This window comes from Amblyomma americanum, chromosome 1, assembly GCF_052857255.1.
Source record: "Amblyomma americanum isolate KBUSLIRL-KWMA chromosome 1, ASM5285725v1, whole genome shotgun sequence".
NCBI lineage: Eukaryota > Metazoa > Arthropoda > Arachnida > Ixodida > Ixodidae > Amblyomma > Amblyomma americanum.
This window is the reverse complement of record NC_135497.1, coordinates 388,627,049-388,641,360: the sequence shown is the minus strand read 5'-3', so window position 1 is coordinate 388,641,360 and position 14,312 is coordinate 388,627,049. Positions and strand designations below refer to the sequence as shown.

At 44.0% G+C, this 14,312-nt stretch overlaps 1 protein-coding gene across 1 annotated transcript in view; it reads right to left on the bottom strand.

The window, feature by feature from the left end:
- Nucleotides 1–366: 366 nt before the first annotated feature.
- The window catches only part of LOC144101799 (cytochrome P450 4V2-like), a 38,985-nt gene continuing 25,039 nt past the window's right edge, over nt 367–14,312 (bottom strand). Inside the window, exons 6-11 of the mRNA XM_077635019.1 lie at nt 10,716–10,842; nt 10,426–10,617; nt 8,009–8,182; nt 5,529–5,595; nt 2,853–3,032; nt 367–1,686 (exon numbers count right to left, since the gene is read on the bottom strand). Of these exons, the coding sequence (XP_077491145.1) occupies nt 1,484–1,686; nt 2,853–3,032; nt 5,529–5,595; nt 8,009–8,182; nt 10,426–10,617; nt 10,716–10,842 (943 nt within the window). The 3' untranslated portion in view covers nt 367–1,483. The remainder of the gene's footprint in view (nt 1,687–2,852; nt 3,033–5,528; nt 5,596–8,008; nt 8,183–10,425; nt 10,618–10,715; nt 10,843–14,312) is intronic.

The following is a 14,312-nucleotide window of genomic DNA, read 5'->3' as shown; positions in this document are numbered from 1 at the left end:
GTAATGGAAAGCGAGTACAGCGGTATCGCAAGCGCGGTCTGTAATAGTCTCCTTGATCAGACAGAGCGTTCTGCCGTGTGACTCAGACAGCGTCGTTGACTCATGATACGCGCCGCACCGTCAGTGCTGCATTGGACGGGCCCATGCACCTTCGAGCGCGCTAGCGGTGTCGAGAGGAGAGCGAAAGTATTGCGAAAGACTGAGTGTTGATTCAGAAGGGCCCTTGATATATCGAGGGGGTGTGGGAGCTCTAGAAGCCTTGATTCTCCGATAAACTTTTGAGCGCCAGCCGCCGCTGCCTCCCCCCCCCCCCAATATATATATATATATATATATATATATATATATATGCGCCTCGTGGAAGTTAGAGAGCGTTCTCATCCAACATTTTACTTAGCTGAGGCGTCACATCGATTTCTGTTTGTCCTGCAAGCCTACGATAAACGTAAGGCAAAAAATTAAGGAGGGGACCTTATCCGGAAACTAGATTCAACTTCCCGCTTTGTATCAGAGTTATTCTAACTTTCGCAGTGAGTAGATCATACGCATAAAAAGAATGAGGGCTCTAATTCTAAGATGGGAGACCTGAAGCCGTAGTTGAGCAATTTTGAGCGCCATTCAATGGATTGTCGATCCACGCATTAGCGCGCCAACAGGAGTTGTTGCTCCAAAGAGCTCCACCGTGTTAGGAGGTGCTGATGAAGTCGACGGAGAAGCTTGGAGCTATCGAGATTTCTAGGACCTGTGAATATTAGTTTGCCTTCGCGTGAGTAGTGAACCGACAGTTCTGCGCTGCATGGCAGAAATCGCCGTAGAGTGGCTGCTAATTATTTCATTAAAAAAACCGAAATGCATTCAACAGCGCTCACAAGCAGTGTTTCGTTCTCGCTAAACACTAGTTCAACGGCAGCATGCTTGGAAAAGCGACATAAATTTACAAATGTGGCTTTATGAAACAAGCATTTCAGTTTTCGACGTTCTATTAAAGTTGCCGGCTGATGTTAGTTTCATACATAGAGAGTCATTATTGGCGGTGGCGCCGGTGCAAGCGCCCCAGTGTTTGCTGTGATATTAATTGTGCTCGGAAATGGAATTGCTTTATGATCAAAGGCAGGGCGTAGTAATTGACGCATCATCGTTGGATGCCTGAAGCAATTAATCCGTGAGGAAAGGCATGTAGCAGGAAATGAAAGCAGGCCCGTACGCGATCGACATTGCCATATATAGCAGCGACTCGACGTTTGCGAGTTGGATGGAGTTTCAGAGCCACGGAGCTCCTCAAGACGACCACTAGTTGAGAGAGGCCGTGTGAGGTATTTATTACTCTCAGAAACTTCCTTTACCAACTATTTATTGCTGCATCTGCTCAGGTCAGATGCAGCTTTAGCACGCTTCGCAAAATGGGTTCATGTAGTTTGCCTTTTTTAACGAATTATTCGCACCCGACAGCATCATTAACCTTGACGGCGAATGGTGGCAGTAATCATAATGCAATGCCCTTTCGAGTCGACTGCTTAGAGTTAACCATGTTTCTTTTGCGAAACCAGACACGGAGGCCACCCCTGGCTTTCAGTACGACTTCGTACGCAATCTTGAGTTCTTCCACGGGTTTCGTTGATTCGACGCTAAACTTAGACAAGACCTTAGCCAGCAACAACTTTGCTTCCAGCACGAAGAACCGCTGACCTGCAAAAGAAAGTGACAGTTACGCATTGTCCACACTGCGTACTACAATGTTGAGAATGACACAAAGAAGTTACGAACAAATATATCTGTGAAAAATAAACTAAAACCACAAAGCTTTTTGCAAATGAAAACTAATACCTCCAGCGGTTTCAAATGCTTTCCATTCCATGTGAAAGCCGTAAATAAAAATGCTGCCAGAATTTTCTCCCTTGCTTGGAGAGCTTAAACAAGAATAACACTAAATTTCCTTTTTTATACTTATTTTAAAAGTTTTCTGGACCGACTGCAGTTTAGATTACGGGCTTAAGATCTCTTCTCACATGATCACGTCATTCGAAAGGGCCCTTTGCAATAGTTAGTCGATTAACTGTTTCCGTGAGAAGCGAAAGCAGGAAGAGAAGGTTTTTGTTTTTTTTCCCTTGAGTCACGATAGATGTATGAATTCAAAAGTTTTAGTTACGGCATATACGATCGGGAAAATTGCAGGAAATAACTGACAACCGCGTGGCGTATAGTGTTGGGGGCTAATGACGCAAAAGTAAAATTTATGCCGGCTTTGCCAAAAGTAAGCCAGGCTCACGGAAAAAGCAGGTTGGCAGCGGAGCGGCGATGCTTCAGCAACTTTAGTTGGCTGCGACGACAGCCTGCATGACGTGAACGTGAACCTGAGCCGTCCCTATCCTACTCAGGTTGATAATAAGTTTCCTGATCGCACGAGAAGCAGTGCGCGCAGGCTACTTTTGGCAAAGACGGCACTCTCTACAGAGAAATATTAAACGACATCACAGAAAGCGCGGGACTTCTGGTTCACCCACGTGGAGCATGGTTATTGAAACCGTGAAAAGTCGTGGGAGTAATGGCCTCGTTCACAATTATTGGAAGCAAGTTTTCTTCAGCGACTGATCCCCTCCCCCGTGTGTCACTTCAAGATTCGGTAGCAGAACGATTAAAATAGAAATGCTAGTTCGCAGCCGATTGCTTAAAGGCGCTGCGACTCGGTTCTCGCAGCTGTTACTGGTGGTAGTTGTGCAGTTATTGTGAAGTACCTTTCTTATTTTATTCCCGAAAAGTAGTTAGTAATATGCGGAGAGTTAATAGATCATCACCGTAATTATTTGTGGAACTAGGGTCTTCATGTCTCTAATTTATTAAAAGCGCACTCTTGCCTAAGCAGTTCTTGGGTCCAGCTGAAAAAGGGACGTAGGAGTACGGGTGCCGTTCACTGAACTCCCCGCTCAGGAACCGCTCGGGGAGAAAACTATTCGGCTCGTGGAAGTGTCTGGGGTCTCTGTGCAGGCTGTAGAGGTTCACGAAGCACGTTGCACCTTCGGGCAGGTTGTGTCCATCTGGAGCAGAGTTAATATGGCGGTGTGAATGAACGCGTTGGTAAAAATTTTCCATCAGTCACAGAGGTTGCAGAACGGAAAAAGAATGAAGGAAACGATGAATGACCTCATCTGGTCTTACTGCTACCAAGAAGCCTGGCTTACGTTTCTTTATGGTATGCTTTAAGCTCGTTTAGAGCCCCTATACGCCATTCTCTTGCACTACTTTCCGATAACTGAGTAAACCATATTTACTTAACGCTAATCATTGGAAATTTTATTGCTCTTCTGGAAAGTGTAGTGTTCGTTTCCTTTGCACGGGCACCTCCGCTGGCTGACAAGGGCTAAGCGAAACTCGTGGTTTAAAGTTAAGACACCTCATCTTGTAAAAGTCTGGAGTTCTTCAGTGGTCACTGCTCCGTGTAACATATGGAAGGTTGTAATTCATTTCCAACTATATATGATAAGCATAAGCTGCTCATGTTGGTATACAAACTTTCTCATTTAATATGACCTCCGTTAATATGAACGACTCGAAATATGTACAGCATTTTTTAAAACTAAATATTTTCAATCTTTTTTTTTTGTTTCTTTAGCATGTAAAGTCCTTGTTGGGACAATGAGCAGGGTGAAAATACATGGAGCCCATGAGAACCCATGCGTTAGTTATACGTTAATATGAAGAGTGATTTGAGCAAAAGCTCGACTACATGGCACCTTTCCTATGCTTTATGGGCAGGACACTAGCAAAAGGCAGAGGGAAATTGGAGATGCCTTAGTGACGACCTCTTTTTTTTTTCTTCTCGCGTTTCATTCACAACAGTGTGATAACACGCCTGGTCGATGCCCTTTCGATTTGTCGTATTGCATAATTGGCTGTGAAGAAACTCTCTCAGCAGCCACGGCGACTTTGAAAGGCGCGTTCAGGAGCTGTCAGGTAAAAGGTACAAATATGTTCTATCGGTTCGTCAGATGGGAACTGCGTTAGTAAGCGACACATCAGCTCACCATCAGACGCCATCACGTAAGTAGCTCTTGGATCGTTAGCCACTTCTAACTGCTCTGATTTTTAAAAGATAATGGTAATCGGAATAGTGCACTAAGAGCTACGAAGACATTTCTAATTTCATTTTAACTGCACGCAACTATGCATAAAAGCAAACCTTAATCCCCAAGTGGTTGTTCTCATTATCTTTTTGTGTTTTCTTCACGATTCGTTGCACGAAAATCTTCAGAACTGAAATAGCGTTGATGTTTTCAAGGTTTATCTAAAGTTACAGTACCATTTTTTGCTCGTCCTCCTTGAAATATTAGTCGATATAAATTAAGTTTTTAAATATAGCTTTAAACGTTCAGCCGTTGATAGGAAGTTTGTGCAGCTCCACAAATATTGACCAACCCAGGCACTTCCAGCGAGATAGATTTAGCGTGGCCGTTTTAATTCGGGAGAAAAGAAAGCCCGCGGAGTTTAAAAAAAATACCACGGGACAGCGCGCCCCGCATGCCCGACGCGCCGCGATTACAGCGCTCTCATCCGTGCTTTGTAAAAAACAACGCTCGCTTCGCGCCTTTCGTGCTGCAGACGACAAAGCTTCGCGTTGTGCTTGGTTCCAAGATAAGCGCCAGTGGGCTAGGGGGCAGCTGAAAGAAAGCCAGCTCCCGTTTCTGCGGCGATAATTGCACTCTCACGCAAGCAGAATGCACAATGCGTAGCCAGCGGATAGATAGAAGCCCTTCCTCGTAAACGCAAGGTAAACGGAGAGAAGGCGCGGCGCTGGCATCGTTTTTTTACAAATCACGCATGAGAGCGCTTTAATCGCGGCGTATTCGAGCGCACGGAGTGCGCTGTCACGTGGCATTTTTTAAACTTCGCGGGCTTTCGTTTTCCCCGAATGAAAACGGCCACGCTTAGGCTGTCTCTGTAGAAGTGCCTGGGTTGTGCAATATTTGTGGAGCTCCACAACCTTCCTATCGACGACTGAACGTTTCAAGCTATACTTAAATAGTTCATTAATTTATCTCCACTAATTATTCAAGTTCGACGAACAAGAAATTGGTACTGAAACTTTAAATAAACCCTAACAGCATCCACGCGATTTCAGTTCCGAAGAACACTTCGGTTTTCTTAATATCTTCGTCCAAGTTACCAAAGTACGGTGCGTTTCTCTTTAGGCCACTGTTTTATATATATATATATATATATATATATATATATATATATATATATATATATATATATATATATATATATATATATATATATATATATATATATATATATATATATATATATATATATATATATATATATATATATATATATATATATATTATTTATATATTGCTCAAACGTGTAAGCTTCAAAGGAGAAAAAAAAATAATGGTCAGCGGAATTTCATTATAAAAAAAGAGACCTCGAGGTAAGTTCTCTAACTTGGGGAAAGTGGCATGCAGCAATCTATTCTCCAGCATAGCTCCGCATGCAGCATCGCAAAACATTAGAAGGAGTTCTCTTACCTATGACCATGTCGTGTTCTAGTTTCCTTCCAAATAGAGGAAATGGGGGATAGAGGCGCAGCGACTCCTGAAAGAGAGAGAGAGAAAGAGAGATGAAACATGACCACTCCGGCACGCTTAGTAGGCAGGGCGTTCAGCATCACTCTGCAGAGTGGATCGCTATCGCTCAACAGAAAGTTAATGTAACTCAAAACTACGGTCGGACGATATAAAGTGTAATATACGCTCTTGAGTAACTATCAGGTTAAGGCAAGCACACTGATGTTGCTCTTTATCTACTGCGCCTAGTTTAGAGTTTGCCAAATAACGCTCAGAAATTTCAAAAACACATCCTGAACGGTTGTAAGTGGGCATCTATGGACACCACATCTATTAAGTGGAACTGTCACTTATCTCGAACGATGCGCCACCTTGTGCCATTTATATATCCTCGTCCCTGGTTATGGCAGCAATCACCACAGGGAACAAGCCTCCCTTGAAAGTAATAATTAACGTTCCTCCTGAGCGGGCTGTTATTCCTTCCTCCTAAGAGGTTTAAATCAAAGCAGCGATACGTGCGTGAAATTTACTTCAGAAATATTTACAGCGATAGAAATGGACAGATAAAACTATACTTTAATAATCTTAATTTGTTGCCTAATCGGGAGTTTTCCATGGTATTTAGCCGCATGTAACATAAGCAAAAGAATTGGGCGCTTCACGTCTAGGCACCGCCTTTTGATTACTTAGTTTTATTAGCGTAGTCAATGTTGAGAGTACCAAATAAACTAATCGCCCAAGGTACGACCTCCAGCGCCCGGACTTCACTTCGAGCAATTTGCTATGAAAAAGAGCTTCTCGCGATACCTAACAAACTCTCTTCTTTCCACCGCAATTGGTCTGATATCAGGAATTCTGGGCAGTAAACCGTTCTACAGTGAATATGTTTTTGCTTTCGGCTACGATTGTGCATTAGCTATAATTTTCTTGCATGAAATGCCGCTGTACCCTTAAACCCACTGCAGAATAAATTTTGTTCCTTCATTTTTATTACTCTCGGTAATATATAGGCGAATTGAACAGAACGATACCTCTTAGCCCGTTGGTGAGATGACAATTGGTTACAATATTTATCAACAGTTAAAATCAACATATTTCTCACAAAACTTCATGCTGTGAAGCGTGCTGAGGTCATAATTTAATGACTTGGTGGCTTCATCATTAACACAAAAAGTCAACGACCCTGAGATCCAGCGCTTGGCTAGCATTTTTCTGGAGCTGCTGCGCAAGATGACTCAACGCAGGCCGGCTGGGTGCCATGGAAAGCGACTAAGATAGACCTTTCGCATTCTTTCATGTCGGAAGCACTTGCTGCGCTGCTTTCCTGCGATTTCAAAGGCGCTTGTGTCGAAATAGTACAGCACGTGAAGTGATGAAACAATAGTGACATCGAGCAGTTTTCTACAAGCTGTCCATTTCAAAATTCCCATTTAGCGTCCCTCTGGTCCTCTGCCTTTGGTCATTCGGATATACCTGCCGCTTTCAAGCGTCTGTGGAAGGAGACCCGGCCATTGCGTGGTTTGCGACCGGACCTCACCACTGGCTGGCATTGACTGCGATAAGCAGCTATTGGTGAGGTGCATCGCCGCGCTTCGTCAACAGCAGGCGACCGGACCTGCCCGCTGGCTGTCATTGGCTGCCATAAGCAGCCAACGGGGAGGTCCGGTCTCGTCATACCCATGACCGGGTCGCCATCCTACCCATGACCAATGACAGGCCAGCGAATGGACTCGAAATGGACAACGGGAATTGGCAGCTTATAGAATACGGTCCCTGGATGATCTTGTTTGACCAAGTGCTGTCCCCTGATATATGAAAGGGTTCTTCTTAGTGATTTTCTGGCTTTTTTAAAGCTCTCTTCGCATTAGAATGGACATATGTGGGATCTATAAGGACTGATATCTCAATATGGCTGAAATTAATGCCCTTTAATCTCTCCCACTTGGCATACAAACACCATCAAACGTATCAGAAAGGAAGATTTACGTTGGCGGCGGACGCCTCCACAGTGCGTACCACGTACCTTCGGAGCATTGTAAATAAGCGTGAAACTCTGAAGAAACTGCAAGGAAGCGCTAATGTAGCAACAAGCGCAACGCAGGTTCTGGAATTTCTATTGAGCTTCTCGTAATAAAACCAACAAAATGTTGCTTCGCCTCACTTGAGTTGTTGAAACCATTCCAGCGGGCACTTTTTTTTTCTCTGGAGGGAAAATCAGAATTGAATAAGGCGGGTACCGAAGAAGTTCACTATTCTTGTTACTAGCAATAACGAGCTGCCATGAGGAATTGCACTTCAGCTCTAAAAAGCTGCTGTATTCGATTAGCTCATATCACAGAATGGGCTGTGCCAACTGCGTAGTGCTTTAACATGTTCATGCTGCAGTGTTTACTTATATTAAGAGCCATGAAGAGCACCGCGATATCGCAGCGTTAACTCACCTTTAGGCAGCATTCAAGGTAGTTCAGATGCAGCAGGTCATCAGACGTAATGGCGCTGTCAATGTCTCCTCCCAAAAGTTGGTCAAGTTCTTCGTGCACTTTGGCCAACTTCACCGGGTGAAGGCCCAATAAGTAAATAGTCCAGCTTACGCCAGATGCGGTTGAGTCGGTACCCTGAAGGGTTTTAACGCGCAGAAAAATGAATAAATCAGAAGTTCATGTCAAATACACGTTACCTCCACAGCACTGCTCCAAAATATGGCTTCCGTTTCTCGAAGACAGTAGACGCAAAGGCAACAGTTAAAATATGCTGCAGCGGCCCCCGCAGTTGCTGTAATCAAATGGTATTCCCTTTGACGTCAATGACTCAGATATCCGTCCATGAGCACCACGTCATCATTGCGAGCTTTGTGGTCGCTAATTATTTAAACCGACATAGCACAGATAACAACTAAAAAAAAAGAAAACACACACTATGCAAGTTAGTTTATACGCATGAATCCAAGCTTAATATTACCCTAAAAGACTAACATATTTTTAAGCCAGCCTCATCAAAGGGGGGCAAAATGGTAGCATGCAACGAGGCAAAAGCAGACTATACGTTGCTTGAGCACCAAGAGGGCTGATTTCATTGACAGCGCTAAAGTTACGCGCAGGGCGACAAATGCACGATAGTGGACAATAGGCACTATTATATTGGTTTGGAGCGGACATTACGTGGTTCGTAGGGCCTTCTTGACTAACACTCAATCGTCAGTGAGGGTCGGTAACGTGGGCAGGGTGATGACTTGATTCACACAACACTACCACCACCACCAGCGTTGGCAACGTTGTTGTACGTGGCCGCAGGGCGCTATTCAGAAAGCTTAGAAGGTTGCGCATGCTGGCAGCTCACTGAAATTTCGTGTCAGTAAGAATCAAAGTTTAAAATTATTCTGTTTATAAAGGTGCATTTCACGCCAATTGACGGCATCGCAATGCTAGACTGATGAACACAAAAAAAGATATCGTTGAAGAAGCTCTGATCTTGTCAAAATCACGTTATGTGATCAATAAAGCATGAGAGCGACATGTGCTATGTGATGCTAATCTTCGCGATGTCGATTTTCTGAACCTGCTCGATGTCTTCTGCTCAATGGTCCTAAATGTGTAGGTGATCTTTACAATACGCAGCCAACTATAGCCTGTGGTTCTTGCTCTGCTAGAAAAAGGAATAAAGTGACCATCGGGCCTTTGTTCAATTCTTCCTGGGGCATTACATTGCAGGCGCCGTTGCTCTCTTTTTCAGCTTTAGTTTTGAGGCACAAAAAAAAGAAAAACAAAGTGGCGGAATTTACAAAGTTCGTTCACATCCGCCCGTGAGTGTGCGAACCCACTGACTGGCGGCCATCGGTGAAAAGGATATTAAAAAGGCGTTATGCCCCACAAATACCCCCTAATAAACATTTAGGGTATCGAGGCAAGTTATCTGCATTGCTTTATGTTCACCCGGTTCAGAGACACCACCACATTGTGAAAATGTGGCCAAGAGCGGCCTTTCTTCTCTTCTGTTGCAAACGCTGCTAACGAAATGCAAATTCACGTATCCAAGCGCAAGATAACATGGTGAAATATCGCAGCAAAGAACGAAGAAAACCTGCAGAACAGGGCAGTTTCAAACGAAATATAGGAAATAATTATGCGCTTTTATTCGCATTAAACAATGCTGCTGTGCTAGAAAATTTGATTAATTCATATCTACGAATATTTTAGACAGATTCAGCTTCCTAGCGCTTAAAATGGAGAAAAAAAGATTTCTTCAGGATAGTGATAGGCATTCGATATAAACTTTAGCCACTGCTGCGCTGTTCCAAAATGGTTTCGAGCGTTTAATTAAGGAGAAAAGTGAACAGCTTAGAGTGGAATAAAATAGACATTAAGTTTTGGGAGAACGCACGAAAAAGTTCCTGATACATAGAACAACCAATAAAAGACAACGGTAAAAAAACGCCCCTTTGCATAGGAAGAGAAAGCTTTATGAGAATCTGCATATGAATCGCATGCTACATCTTGAATCAGGTTGCATTCCAAGCTGTACAGCTTTTAGCCTCGCCTTTCAATATCCCTTATTTTTGATGGAAAACATTTTGTCTTGCCATAATTAGGAATAACATTTACCATAAAATGCATAATGAAGAAAGAGTGTGATAACGTCCCGTCATAAGCGTAAAACAATCAGGCAAAGCTTTGATCGGATAGAGTTTCTCTTAAAAAGATATAAAGGTTACGTTAGGTTAGGTTAGACAGAAAGGCTCCGACAGCAGATTTAATTTGCGTCGCAATACAGCGTGTCTCGCTGCTTTAACGTAGGTCGTTTATGGCTCTAATGACCTGAGGCCCTGTTAACGGCAGCAACCATCAGGCAGCCGAGCACTTACAGCGAATATAATGGAATCAATGTCATTCTTGACTTCTTCGATAGAATAAGCGGGGTCCTTGATGCTGTAAGTCAGCAAACAGTCCAAGAAGAGCGACGATGACTCGGGCATTGAGGTGGATTTTTTCATGCCAATATCCTTCGTGTTCACCGATTGGTTCTTCAGAAGGATCTCCTTCCGTTCCCTAAGTACCTATCGCGTTAGAAAAGAAGGAATTATTACTTTTTATCTCACCTGTTGTTAGAATAAGAAAGCTGAAAAAAAAGTCGGAGAGCAGAATCACAACTTACCGTGTAGCTGAACATTTGCATCTTTTCGACTGTGTCTTTGAATACTCGTCCCTCTTTCGTCATGTCATACACTCGCTGTATCCACAGCCATGGTCGGCATCCGCGAACCGCAGTCAAGTAGGACAACCTTTCGGGAATAAGTGGTTGTACAACGTTAAAGATGATATATAAAGAAGCAAGGTAAAATAATTTATTGCAAATATACCGTCGTGCTAACGCGAATTTCAGTGGCAGCTAGGGAGATTGAAAATTCACAAGACCAATGTGTCGGGCTAGTTGGTACTGCATACCGAGAGAAAACAGCGCGAGAAACAAGCACGCATGAAGAAAGGGAAGAACACTGGTTCTTAGTCAGCGCTCATGTAAGTCTTTTTCTTCCTGTGTCCTTGTTTGACGCGCTGTTTTCTTTCGGTAGGTGAGAAATGCTGACGCCTGTTGGAGTATTTAGGAATTTGGGGTCGGGATGTGGGATATCTGCTGCATTTATGCCGCTACAGTCGCATTAGCGCCATGGGCGGGGTGCTGTGAGATGCTTTATGCGGAGAATTTTTGAGTAGACGAATTTACTGACCAGTCGTGGGGTGGAGGTCGATGCGACTCCGACCAATCGGCGCACTTCAGTTCCGAACGGTGCGGCACAGACCAATCCTAGATAGTTTTGCGTCGAAGTGACCGGCGCGCGTATTTGTGTCTTGTTATCTACAAAATCCTGTCGCGCACAGCGTTTGAGGTCAGCGTTCCAAGAGTGTTCTTCCCCTATTTTATCCGCCGCATGTTTGCGGCCTCTGCAGCCTCCCGCTAACGTGCAGCGTCCCGAGTCCGACGCTTCCTCTGTACCTCGCCCCTTTTTTTTCTCGCTGTGCCTGTCATGCCGCTGCACCTGTCATGTAATGTCTTATCTAAGAATAGGCGGAGGCCTCGTTTCAATGCTTAAATTTTATGACAGCGTGTGCTGCGCATTATCAGTGAACATTAAGAAGCGAAAGTGATCGAGGTTATCTCGCAGCACTTCACCTCTTTTTTCCCTTCTTCCATTTCCTCCTTCATGTTTTCTCTCGTGGCGCGGTTGAAGTGTCCACCGAGGCGTATACAGTTACTGCACCTCTCACTCCTTCGAAATCAGTTCTTATCTAACAATAGGCCATACATCCCTGGCGTGACACAAGCATCGAGGTGTAGGGCAGGAGGAAGAGGTGAGGGAGAGAGGAAAAGCGCCGACGACATCTACGACGACATTATTTTGCCTGACTTACCATATCAAGCAGTCGGTGCAATAACAATATTGCGCTTTTAGTCAGCTTTCCTGTGCACACGGCTGAGACGTTTTTGCGAAACAAGACCAAGAACAGTGAGCATTTACGGTTCATTTTCATGAGTTAGATTCATGAGTTACAACTACATTAATTCCAGCGCAATTTCGTTCTTCCACACCAAATTCAGATTCTTCCAACCGACCTTGTACTTTTATGTACTGTCTAAGGGAGCGGGCAGCGTTGTGAAGATACTACTGAAATAAAAAAATGAGAAGAAGGATTAGCAGTGCATTTTCAAATATTGCAATAGCCCCTGATTGGCCGGTGCCTTAGCTGTTGTGCACTAGGCTATCATGACTGCCGACTTCAATGGCGGAAACAGCGATGGCTGAGTGATTAATGCGATCGGCTCCTGAGTTCAAGTCCGCGGGCTTGATCTCTGCCAAGCGGGTTCATTGAGGTGCGGGTGAAATGCGGAAAAACACAGGCACTAAGATTTCCCTGCGTACTCAACAGGAGGAAGAGGTCGTAAGTGATCCTGATTTGTCAACTACCGCGTTCCTCTTAGCACATAGTGTTGCTTTGTTATTATATATCAACCTCTGAGGCAGTTAGAGAATAGACTGCACAGGAAACAAAGCCAAGTCGAATGGCTGCGACAAGTCTGCATGAGGAGACGATGAGATATTTGTTTCGTTTCGTTTAGAACTGGTGCCGAGCGTGCAGTTTCTTGATATTGTCCGGACGGAAACAGCTGTTGCTAAAATGTTTTAGGGGTTCGTGTAATAGCCGTCGGTTAGCTCAGCTGGTAGAGTGACTGCTCCGCTGAAGCGATGGTCCCGGGTTGGAAACCTAGACCAGCAAAAAATTTTCTTTAACTACAAAATATCCGTGGAATCAGTATAGCCAGGCTTTGTAGCCGTGCGTCTGCACTTGGGTGGATGTCAATGAGTAATTACTCCCTCATTACAAGCTGTTGCTTTTGTTTATCCACCGCAAGACGGCCGTGAAATGCAAACTTCGCATTTAGCTTGCCTTGCAATTGGCCGAAAACACAGACTGGGTTGCAGTAATAGAAAATTTCGTGATGCAGTACTAAGCACCAAATATTTACTTGCAATAAATTTATTGAAAATTAGATAAAGGTGCAGCTGAAATTATGTATTGGCTTGCAACGGAAAGCATCGCTGCGAAGCTACGGTTTAGAGGCAGTATCCATGTTCAAGGCGAAACTCTAGCCAGACTGATATTAATTAGCTAAACCTCTGGCATTTCGCGGAGGGAGCCACACTCTTAATGAAATTCTCATCAAGTGGTAGCGCCAAATTTTGCTCTTGGTAATACTGAGGAACATTATGGTATCAGGGGCGTGCCTGCTATGACATACCCAACAATTCTAGATAAAATATTTTTCTTAACGAGAACGAATTTATGAACGCAATTTTTTTATATATTGTAATATTTGACTACAATATATCTGCTGGTCTGCTGTCGGTATGCTTGCATTCCTTTGCTGTTAACATTTTTGTTATCGTCAAAAGCGTTCCCCATTGGTTTTCTATGGCAGTCTCAACTGCTCGATTCCAGTGATGGAAAAGCTTGAAAAGAAAGATATTGCTACACATCGCAAGAATGGGCCATTATCTTCAATATTTACATAACAGGATCTTACAGTTTTTCAATATTCAAAATTCTTGTCCAATAATGTCGGATATGTGTGTGCATGCGTCAAGCAAGCAAGGGAGGCGCTTAAAACTCACGCGTCAGAAACACTCATAACCTGTGCCACTGAAACATGGCAGCACTGTTGGAACAAATACTGGCTTCAGCAAGTCAGAAGTCATATACTCAAAGCTCTTTGCACGTAAAACCTGTGCGCAGTTCGAGCCCGTGCACTCTGCAGCCAAAGTAACCGAGTGTGTGATTGCCAAGATGCCGATCGATCATTCAACGTCGTGATGCATGAAAAGTATTACCAAATAATCTCCTGGCTTGGTTACACCCCGTTCAGGCTGCATGGCGCAGCCAAGTTTTACTGTGAGAGAAAATACAGCATCAAAAGCGCGCATTGCTGAACAGCAAGTCGCAAGAATTGATGGGAGTAGCACTTCAACCTCGGAGGCAGCTATAATTATTCCGATAATTTATTTGCGGTGGGCTCCGGTTGATCCTTACGCTCCGATACAGATCGCCATTCTTGGTTACCGAGATAAGCTCACCTCTGGCTTCATTAACACGGTGTCGTTGAAACCATTCAATACTCCGCAGGCTAGAGAGGTGCCATCTGATCGCGGCTCGAAAGAAAAAGTTTTTCTTCAGTAGGAACGAGTCTCGATTGGGCCAG